The 11,367-nt window shown below is 34.8% G+C and overlaps 1 protein-coding gene across 1 annotated transcript; it reads left to right on the top strand.

The window, feature by feature from the left end:
* Nucleotides 1-6,660: 6,660 nt before the first annotated feature.
* On the top strand, nucleotides 6,661-10,625 carry LOC123715183 (uncharacterized protein DDB_G0282077-like). The gene is made up of 3 exons (XM_045670080.1): nucleotides 6,661-6,718; nucleotides 8,797-8,830; nucleotides 9,738-10,625. The coding sequence occupies exons 1-3, from the start codon at nucleotides 6,686-6,688 to the stop codon at nucleotides 10,343-10,345; spliced, it is 675 nt and encodes a 224-aa protein (XP_045526036.1). The 5' UTR covers nucleotides 6,661-6,685; the 3' UTR covers nucleotides 10,346-10,625.
* Nucleotides 10,626-11,367: the final 742 nt, after the last annotated feature.

Below are 11,367 nucleotides of genomic sequence, written 5' to 3'. Positions count from 1 at the left end.
CAGAGCTATCTCCATTGCTGCGGTTGGAGTTGTTCTCATACAACCGGTAGCAGTGGACAAGGCAATCCTTTGGAAGCGTCCAAATTTCGTGATCGCCGTTTGAAGTTCAGATCTTGGCCACCAAACCCATGAGATCACATAAGGTGCTTTCAAAGCTCCCCGATATTAAGATAGCTATGTCGTCCGCATATCCCACTGTGTAGAGATTGCCAGCGTTGAGTTCTGTAATAAGCTCGTTAACTACGAGGTTCCACAGTAGCGGTGATAGGACACCTCCTTGTGGACAGCCTCTGCTGACAATGCCCCGTGTTGTGTTATTAACCGTGAACTGTACAGCTCGTTGTTTTAGTATGTTGTTTATCCACCCTATCGGGGTTGATGATACTCCACATGCAATGAGTGCTCTGGTTATGCTCGTGAAGTTTGTTTTGTCAAAAGCGCCTTCGATGTAATAATGTACCAAGGGTTGACTGTTTTAATTTCAGAGAGTCGCCAATGCGAGACACAACGTTGTGGAGTGATGAATCCGTTGATTGGAGAAATAAGCGAAATAATCTTTTAAATGTAGCCACGACTAATTTATAAATATGGACTATAAATATTTGTCATAAAAGAGGTTTGTTTCATTTTACTGATCCTAAACTTTATTTACACGAATATGTTCTAAATAATAAATCTACAATGACACTAAAACACATCAGAGCCGTGGAAGCCATGACTGTTATATTAAGTTGACTGTTTAAAAATGAGATCTTAATCAGCTCTAGCTTTTGCCATAAAGCGACCCATATCATTTATAAAATAGACAAAAAGAAATTAGTAGACCCAGATAATAGATAGGTTTGCTTTTAAGTGATAAGGGGTGTCCACCTTAAAAAATATTTTTGTTTTTGGATAAAAAAAACTGTTTATTATGTGGTATTAAAAAATACATACAACCTTTTATTTTCTCTACGATGAACCCCTATTTTTTATTAGTTAATTAGCCGCTTATGACTTGAACTCCAAGGTTTATATAGAGAAAAATTCACAGAAAAACCTAAAAAGTTTTCATTCCGGAAAACTGAACATTCTCTGGGGTAGCATAGCAAAATGTACGATGTTGGTATGTACTAAAAAGTAAAATCACATTAAGGAGAAACAAAGTTTGCAGGGGCAGCTAGTATTAACGAATACCAAGGTAACACTGAAAATGTTAATAAAATGAAAAAAAGCTTAATGTTTTCTACGAGCCCATACTTTTATTGTTTTTCGAAGTAATCTCCGTTCCTCTGTACACATCGTCGTATTCTTCCTTAGGGGTCTCTTCTATGGCATTTACCGCATAAGTACGCTTTCACCGCATCTTCATCATCATCAGAGCTCGTAAAGCGTATACCTCGAATTTTGCCTTTAGTTCTTAGTAATAAATGAAAGTCGCAAGGCGCCAAGTCAGGACTGTATGGCTGATGACTCATACCTACCTGCCATAGTCAAATATTCAAAGTCCGTTTTGCGGAATGCGCTGAAGCGTTGTCGTGGTGGAGGAGGATCCCACTTCGAGGGCCCTGCTAGCGAATTTCCAAGCCAACAGCTATTAACATACCAGTCTGCAGTAACTGTCCTTCCATCTTCTAGCACAACTGTCGCGAAATGACCTTACCGACCAAAAATGAGGCAATCATCTTTTTTCCTTGAATTCTTCCTTTCTTTACCTTAGTTACCCGATCCTCGAAAGGAAACACCCACTGAGCTGATTGACTTTTGGTTTCGGGTTCGTAGCAATACATCCAGCTTTCATGACCTGTGACGATGTCAAATACAGCATTTGCGTTCTGGTCGTCGGTTAAAGTATGAGGAATCCATCTGGTACAAAGCTTCCTGACGCCTTCGTGTAATATTTTTTGAATTTGACTCATACCAATGCCTAGGCTTTCCCGTATCTGCTGATAGGTCACTCTCTTATCTTCCTCTAACATGCGTCGCACAGCACTGATATTATCTACAGTAGTCGCTGTTAAAGGACGTCCCTCACGCGGATCTACGTCCACGCTTGAACTCGTTTAACCAATTGTAAATAGTGGCACGAGATGGGGCTTCATGAAGAAATGCTAATCGCAGCCTATCATAGCTTTGTTGTTGAGTAAGCCCACAACGAAAGTCATAATAAATCATTGACCAAAAAATTTCTCGCGTTAGGTTCATTTTCAGGTGTAACAAGAGTTTTAGATTTGCCGCCAATTTATAAAAGCAAATGACAAATGAATGCAATATACCATATTAGGTCACCAAATTGAAATTCAAAAAAGTTTTCATTAGCAATGTTCTAAACATTTTCAGTGTTACCCACGTAAAGAGAAGTTGCACCAAACAAAAAAATATGTCGAAATTATAAAATTACACACACACAAGACTGTCAATTATCATCTAGAACGGGTGCTTAATGAGTAGGAATGTAAAGAATTCCTTAATAGTGAATAGGTATAATTTTGTAATTAAAAGTATACAAAGTAATGTATAATAATAATGATAATACAATTCCCATTTTATGAATTAATATTGACCAGAGTAGGTACGTACCTAAGTACCAATTGCAATATCTTTCGCCATTGTCATTATTGATCATTATCATTAGTCGAGGGTACCGAAACATTATTTAATTTTACCTGGACCAGGGGAGGCCTACGCATTCTGTAAAACAACACAACCCTACACATACAGATAAGTCTTAACCATTCGAATTTAGCAATAACTTTAAAAATGAAACGGAAGATGTTAGAGCTTGGCAATTATTGTCAATCGATTTATATATAAAGAGATCGTCTGCAAACTGAAGTACGTTTGCTGCTGCCTGCAATGATGTTTCTAAATCATACGTGTAGATTTTATAGAGCAAAGGCGCGAGTAAAGAACCCTGTGTAATAAAGTTTGATAGAATCGGTGGCAAATATAAGCAGAGATTTTCCCCCTAAGAACCGATATAAGAACATTGTCATAAGCTGAGTTGAGATCTAAGAAAGTAATTACTACTGACTCGTTACTTGAAAAACCTAATATTATCCATTTCGTCCGTTGTGAATATTCCTAAGCTATCCACTTTGCTTATAATTTTCCTAAAACCGAATTGGGATGTTGCCAATAGATGTTTTCTCTCTAAAAACCATTCTAAATGGATTTTTACTAGGTGTTTTGCTGTTTTCATTAACACAGAAGAAAGTACATTAGGTCTGTAAGAAGATGGATCATCGGCTGATTTATTGCCTTTTAAAATGGAGATAATAGATTGAGTGATGCAAGACTTGGGAATGCACCCAGATGTTTTTGGTGAAATCTCCTCTCAGTAATTTTTTTCAACCTGCTTTCTGAATAAGTACTAGTTTTCTGCTCTACTCTTTGATTGAATAATTCCCAATCAGCGTTGTTCAATCTGTATTTAAAACGAGGAGAGCGAGTGGTTTTGGTAGGTTTGGCTGCTTATCATGCATATGTTTCATTTATTATTAGATATGGAATTATAGTTTGGGGAAATTCAGTCGAAGTGAATAGGGTATCTAAGACGCAAAAAAAATATATTAGAGCAATTTGTGGAGCAAACTTTCTTGATAGTTGCGTACCTTTATTTAAGAAGCTCAAAATGTTATCTATTCCCTGTATTTATATTTTAGAAATGTCCTTATTCGTGCACAGAAACATACATATTTTTAAGTTGAATGTAGAAGTCAAAGTAAGAAGTAGACCTGGGGAGAAATTGGCTGTGCCAAAAATCAATCTGGAACTGTTTAGGAAATACACCTTTTGTATGGCAATTGAGGATTGCAATAATTCACCAAAAGAATGAAAAGATCTTCCGCCTAGAGTCTTTAAAAATCGACTTGGTGTTTTACTTGAAAAAATGTATTACTCAATAAATGATTATTTGCGTAAAACACTGTAGTTGATATAAATTTAATAACATTAGACATGATATGTACGATACAAATAAAATAAGAATTGACCAATTCATATGACTAATGATGTAAAATGTAAATCTCCTTTAAAGACAAAATTGCGCGCCATTGTATGTGACATAATATGCGAACTTACTATTGTACCACCTTTTTGTACCATATTCTTGCAATAAATTATTATTATAATTATAGGTTTGTGAGAAGGTACAAGAGGCTGCCAGTCCAAAGTTGAAGCTAAATCAGGTGAACTTAGAGAGATCAGGCGCACTTGCACCTTCGCTTGAATCAGTAACACGAGTTGACAGCCCAGTGTTTAAAATACAGATACAATAAGAATCTATAATATCAGATAATTGATCTCCATAATAGTTGGAAGAAGTGCTTCCCCAGTATTGGTGTTGGCAATTAAAATCACCTAGGACTAAGAATGGCCTTGGGAGGATGGAGAACAGTTGATTAAGATGAGAAAAAATATTCACTTTGGGACGAGAAAATTAAATAGACACTATATAAATTTTATGTACAATAGCACCGTCAACAAACAAGTCATCATTGAATGAGGGGAAATTATCTTTAACCGCCAACACCGCCATAGCCGCCAGGTCTGTCGGAAAATAACATAACCTGGAATTCGAAATGTCAATTTCGGGCGAAGCTGTTTCCGACAGAGTTGAGACAAATGGTTCAAATTTATTATGCAAATGGATTAAATCATTTTTATTGCAGATGTTCTGACGCGTCGGATCTAATCTTTTTCCAGAGTTTGCAAACTTTTCCCAGTCGCATTCTTTTTCGGTCACTCTGTTGATCCATCACTGTAACTACACTGGACTCGTCCAGTTTACAAAATCTATTTTCTATTATAATATTACAGACCTTACAATCATACAATTATATACAAACTGACATTTATAAAAGTTAAATTTCACAAGAACAAACACTCCCGCCACGACCAACGTTTCCCGTGCTTTTTCTTTAATTGTCTTTGATATTACTATAATAAACAAACCTTTTTTTATGTCAAAGATTTGCGTATTTATAAACTCGTCTTGGGTGCATTTATAATTCTTCCGAATAACCGTTGGCTGATTGCAATAATACCAGTATATAAATGAGAATATGAATTGGACAATTGGCTGTCGTTTAACCTAACCTTACGGAAAGTTAATTGTTTTAAGAAAGTTAAGTTAATTTTTTAAAGCCAGCTTAAAGAATTTAAAAACATAATTTTATAAGTTCCATCATTAAGCCAATGGTTTTTAAAAGTCATTGTAGAAATTCAAATGTATTTTTCATTTACTATTATCATCGTATGTCAATAGACGTGCTTTTTTATATTAGCGATTGAATGTATGTAAGAAACAAAAACCATAATAACGTATAATACGACTAAACAAAGGGGGAACGCTGCCAGTATCAAGTAAAGGGAATTACAATCAAAGTTTTAGTTATTTAAAATAATCGTAACAATCGTACACTATGACATTTTTACCACCTTTATTCCACATATTATTTAAAGAATTATATAAAGATTATAAGTAAGTATGTAGAAATAATAAACATAATAACTTTTAGTTATTAAACTATTTTTTAAACAAAATCCTTTTAGGTTCATTGTTATGCATTGTTTATATTTCTATACTTACCTACATATGTCAGCCATCTATTACGACTTACTTGTCTAATAACTTCGTTTTTCGATGTCGGAAAGATTGGAAAATTCTTTCTGGTACGTATATCGACCCAAAGACAATGTTGAATTGTTTCTGATGTACGTTGACGGAGACTGGAACTATCTTGCAAGTGACCGTTTTACTTTATTTATGCTCTCTTCAACACTTATGAAAATATGCTGGAAAAAGGAGGAGCAGCGCTAACCAGATTCATGCATCTGCGTCAATCGAGTAGCCCGCAACATAAACGTGTACTGTATACACGCACACACGTGCATCCACACCCAAACATGTCACGCACACTTAACCATATCTAAATTTTTGATTCACTTTTTTTGTCCTTTTATTTAAGTAAGGTAAATACTGGTATTACCGACCACTTTAGGGCAACTTTGAAAGTGATTTTGAAGGTGGATGTGTTATTTGTTTATTTTTATATGTACATTTTGAATATGTAAAATAATATGTTATGTAAAATCTTTCTTTAAAATATTTCAAAATAATGTTTATTAATATAACCTAATAGAATTAACGTAAAAAAGGTAATCATACAGCTAACACAAATGAATATAACCAAAAACAATAACTAACCTAAAAAAATAATTACTAAAATATATTATTAAAAGAAGTTCCTTTAGGAAGGGTCCCGAAGATGCTGGCAGCGATTCCCCTTTGAATAGCTAGACTAATTCTTTGTCCGAGGTAGCTGCCAGCTCTTCGGTTTCCTGTGATGTCAACTAAGCTTTTTACATGAAAAATGTCCAGTAAGGCTCCAACAGAAACAGAAGAGTTGTTAACCAATTTTTCTTACAAAATATACACACCAATTTTTTAAAGGTTTAACTAGATGACCCGGTGAACTCTGTATCAGCTACATATATTTGTGTCGATACTTAATTCAACATTTTTAAATAAGAACAAAGTGATCGGACCTGATACTTCAGCTATCAAACAATTGATAACTTATCGCATATTAGACTTTTATTTGCTTTTTTTGTCTCAAAATCCGTATAAAAGCTCGACATAATTGCGATCAAATCAGTTTGGGTTACGGTCTCTAACGAATACTAAGGTCCTTTGGCCAAAATGAATCCTACTTTAGTGCTCATCGTTTTAAGCGTAAGTTATTTTATATTTATTAATTCATCTCGTAACATTTATAAACGTGAAACGATATATTTTCTCGTGTATAATACTTTAAAATATAGTCAGAATTTATGACAAAACAAGAACTGCATTAGGTTATGTCCGTTACGAAATGTCAATTCAAAGAAGGTCGCCATTTTTTGTTTTGTGGCGCAGTATTTGGTCTATACTCTATTTGCAATTTTACTTATCTGTAGTCGTGCTCTTTGCGCTTTTAACGCTATAAATACATAAGCTGATCACAAATATTTAAATATTAGTTCGTAAGCAATTATGTAAATATTCGTGATCAGCCTTTTGTCCTTACCAACCCAAAAAAAATATTTATGACATCCATCTGTTCCTTATACACTTCAATCCCAATTGATCCCACGAGACAAAATAATACTCGTGGATTAGAAATACTTTAAAAGTATCATTAAGAGCAGTTTTGACCTAGTGGTTTCAACGTGCGACTCTCATTCCTGCGGTTACAGGTTCGATACCTGATGTAAACCAATGGACTTTATAGCGATGTACGCATGTAACACGCACTCCTACGGTGAAAGAAAAACTTGTGAGGAAATCGACATGCCTTGAACTAAAAAGCGACGGTGTGTGTCAAGCACAGAAGCTTGATCATCCAAATGCCAATTAGAAATGATCACGGAACAGATAGAGAAATCTGAGGCCCAGTTTCACTATATTATTAGTTTCGTTAAATAAAAACGGAATTCTAGCGAATTTGTGCGTAAAATTACACTTATTTTGTTAAAACGATTATGTTATATTTATGATATATAATTATGGTCTCATTTCTCATTTTAGTACATAAGTACGTTCGATGTCATAAATTATTATTATTTATTATTGCTCAATATATAAAAACTGAAAGTAACCAAAAACGACACCTTGGAGGTCTACGCCACAGTACAAATTAAAAATTCCTTATAAACTAGAATTAAAAAGTTAATAATAAACGATAACATTACAACAAACAGAGACAAAAAAAAGTGCGTGCGTAGAAAGTACCCATGTCACAAGTGAAACTTCTTTGTAATTAAATTATTGCTAAGGTAAAAGCCCCATCATGATCACTCAGTGTATTTTTATATCTATGTATATTCACACTCTTTACACACTGTATACGTGCTAATTATAATATAAATAAATAAAAAATCAGCGTTTACTGCACAAGACGTTATGCGACAGAATTGCCATCTAAAAATCTAATATGTAACTACTAAATGAATACATCAACCAATGGAGTATATTTTTTCTCGATCTCCCTTACTCTCTCTCTCGATCTTTCTCACTTGCTTGCTCCCTACTCTCACTCCATGGCTATTTGCTTCATGCTACGATCACCCTTTCTCACTCTCTCTCAATCACTCTCTACCTTTTCTTCCACAATAAATATTTTTGACGCTAATATTATTATTATTCCGTTTCATCTGTAAAAACTATTTTCAACATGTTATACATAATATTACTTCTATCTTAAATGTATGGCAATCACGTCCCAAGTTGGCTAAAAACACCTTTTAAGGATTTTGGTTTTCGGGTGTTAGAATTATATAAAATAGATAAGTTTAATTGTATATGTATATTGCTTGCTTTGACTAATTTGAATTAATTTAATTTGTTTCAAAGTATTCGGGATGATGCATTTATCTGTTTACCTGTTTTATCTGGTCTGTGCCTTCCAAATCAATACTTATGGTTTTCCTGGTAATCGAGATGTTATATGGATAATCCAAACGCATGCTTTACCTCTAAGCAATACCGGTACCAGAAAAATGTTCTTTCACCGGCCCCGTGGGGATATTGATGATATTTGGTTACTGGATATTGGCGATTGCATAATCGGGTTGGCAATATTTTTGTTCAAAGTCTTCTAGAAGGTAATTGAAATATAGGAATTCTTTGTTGATATGACAAGCTGATTAACCTTTTTGTCTTGACTGTGAAAAATATATAGTTTTTCTAGGAATCAAACCTAGCAATGTTGTACTTCGATGCTATAGTATTATGGTGAAAAATTTTACGATTGTTATTGTTATTTATTTCAGATAGCAGAGATGCATGCTCATACTGCTCTTCAAGGTAAATAAAATTTAATCTTGTTTTTAAATAGTTTTTACCAGAGTTAGGAAACAAATTGACAATATAATTATTTAAATTAAATAATCATTTATTTCAATGTACCAGGCATGTCAATTATCCGCCTCAGTGATCAACGATCAGTGATATTTTAAATGTTTTAATTTATTTGATATACTTGAAGTATCAGACATTAACCCATACGTAATGTCATAGGCAACTTAAATAATTTTTACAATGACAATTTGTTAATATTCAAGTAAAAATCACATTCACAAATATATAGAGCTTTTGGACAATTAAATGTTTTAAAAGTATATATAATTCTAAATATGTAATATAAAATGCTTGGACAACAATCGTCTATCGCTGAGTGCTTTCTACAATATTCATTAGGCCTTAGTAAAAGTCGAGCGCCTTAGCGCGAACTTCGAATGCAAGAGAATAGTTTCACTTATTCAGGGAATCATCCTCAAACAAATATACACTACCGTTTAGCAGACCCTTGATGAGGGAGATGCGCATCAGATATTATTTCATCATCACGATGAGACGTGTCAGACGTGTAGTTTGTACGAATATAATAATAATAATTAAGCCTCCTTTATTCTTTGAAACATGAATCCATATTCAGAAAAGAGACACTAAAATTGTATACAAAATAGTTATAGTTTTTTCAAGGTCTGTCTCTACCTTGAGCATTTTTCACCCAATCTTCCCCACCAACTTCTTTAAGCTCGTCAGCCCAAGAAGGCCACCGATACTAATAACAAATAGCTATTTGCCAGAACATTGATAGTCGTCGTGTTAACATAAATTTTCCGATTTTAAATGTCATCAGGAGTTTTAAACCTGTAAAAAAATATTGTGTATCGTATTAGCGAATTCAGTTACGTGTTTCTTTTTTCAGGTGCACCAATTCTTCAGAATTATTATAATCCACCACCGGACGTACCTCCAACTTCACACCCTCTTTCAGCAGCACCAGCTAACACACTATTTGCATACCAACGGTATCCACCCAACACACAACATAGTGGGAACACAGCTGGATGGAATTTAGGATCTGGCCCAGGATTAGGATCTGGCACAAACACTGGAGGAAACACAGGAGGAACTAGCTCTGGCTCTGGTTCAGGCTCACGCTCAGGCTCAGGATCATGCTCAGGCTCAGGATCATGCACAGGCCCAGGATCATGCTTAGGCGCAGGATCCTGCTCAGGAAAAGACTCAGGTAAAGGCCCAGGATCATGCGCAGGCCCAGGATCATGCTCAGGCTTAGGATCAGGCTCCGGCTCAAAATCATGCTCAGGCACAGGATCATGCTCAGGCTCAGAATCAGGCTCAGGTGCAGAATCATGCTCAGGCACTGGATCATGCTCAGGCTCAAGATCAGGCTCAGGTAAAGGATCATGCTCAGTCGCAGGATCATGCTCAGGACCAGGATCACGTTCTGGAACTACCTCTGGTGGAAATATATTAGGAACTAGCTCTGTCTCTGGCTCAGGCTCAGGCTAAGGACCACGCTCAGGAACTAGCTCTGGATTAGATAGACTCAATTTTGTACGATTTCTATCTATAGATCCGTATAAGGCTTTCAAATTCCAGTTATCGAACCAGTCATCCCCGGAATCGTACCCTACCCGCAATCAAAAGGCAAACTGTGCATTTGCTTCAGTAACTACTTACAGATGCCGGCAGTCATTCGCGATCAATTTAGATTTTACTTTCCCGACATGTATAAGTAAGCAAGCATTTTAAAAATTAATCTATGTATTAAAGTAAAAATATTAATAAATCAATAGAGCATTTGTGTTGTTTTTAATTTACTACACTTGGTTTAACCCAATTCACTTATTTGTTGGCATTGCTTTCACACAGATGCACTACGTTTTCCCGTAAATTAAGAGTTACGTTGAAAAACTAATTAAAGACAATTAAAGTAAATATACAAATCATTGCTAAGAAAAAGCCGTAACTATCGTGATAATTACAAATTTTGACGATAGATGTTAGAAGTTGTATCAGAATTAGAAATATTTACAACAATTTGGCTTTATCCTCATAGGTTCATTAACAGAAGAGGCTGCGGAACATCGGAACAATGATTTGAGACTTTATTATTAAGTTCTGATCCCCATCTAACCACGAATCGACATAAATTTGCCCTGACTACAATGATGATGATTAGATAATTTAATGCCTCTGAAAATATTTACAGATTCAAAAAAAATGTGTGCGTGTACTAGTGTACACACGTATGAAGTGAATGTTCTTTATGACCTTATTTTTCGAAAAGTTATCTACTATATGCAACTTTACAGAAATTGGTTAAATAAAGTTAATTAGATAAAGTTTAATAAAAAGTTTTTATTATCATAGACATGATTACAAATATTACAATTATTTAATTTTACCTTATTACTACTAACATTATTACAGAATTTCATTAATTGTAATAGATTTATTACTATCATTGTTATCGAACCGGAGAACCACTATAAAAGAACGCGCCTTGGGTTTACATCTTGGGTGGTGTG

This window comes from Pieris brassicae, chromosome 10 (assembly GCF_905147105.1).
Source record: "Pieris brassicae chromosome 10, ilPieBrab1.1, whole genome shotgun sequence".
Lineage (NCBI taxonomy): Eukaryota > Metazoa > Arthropoda > Insecta > Lepidoptera > Pieridae > Pieris > Pieris brassicae.
This window is presented reverse-complemented; position numbering and strand designations above follow the sequence as displayed.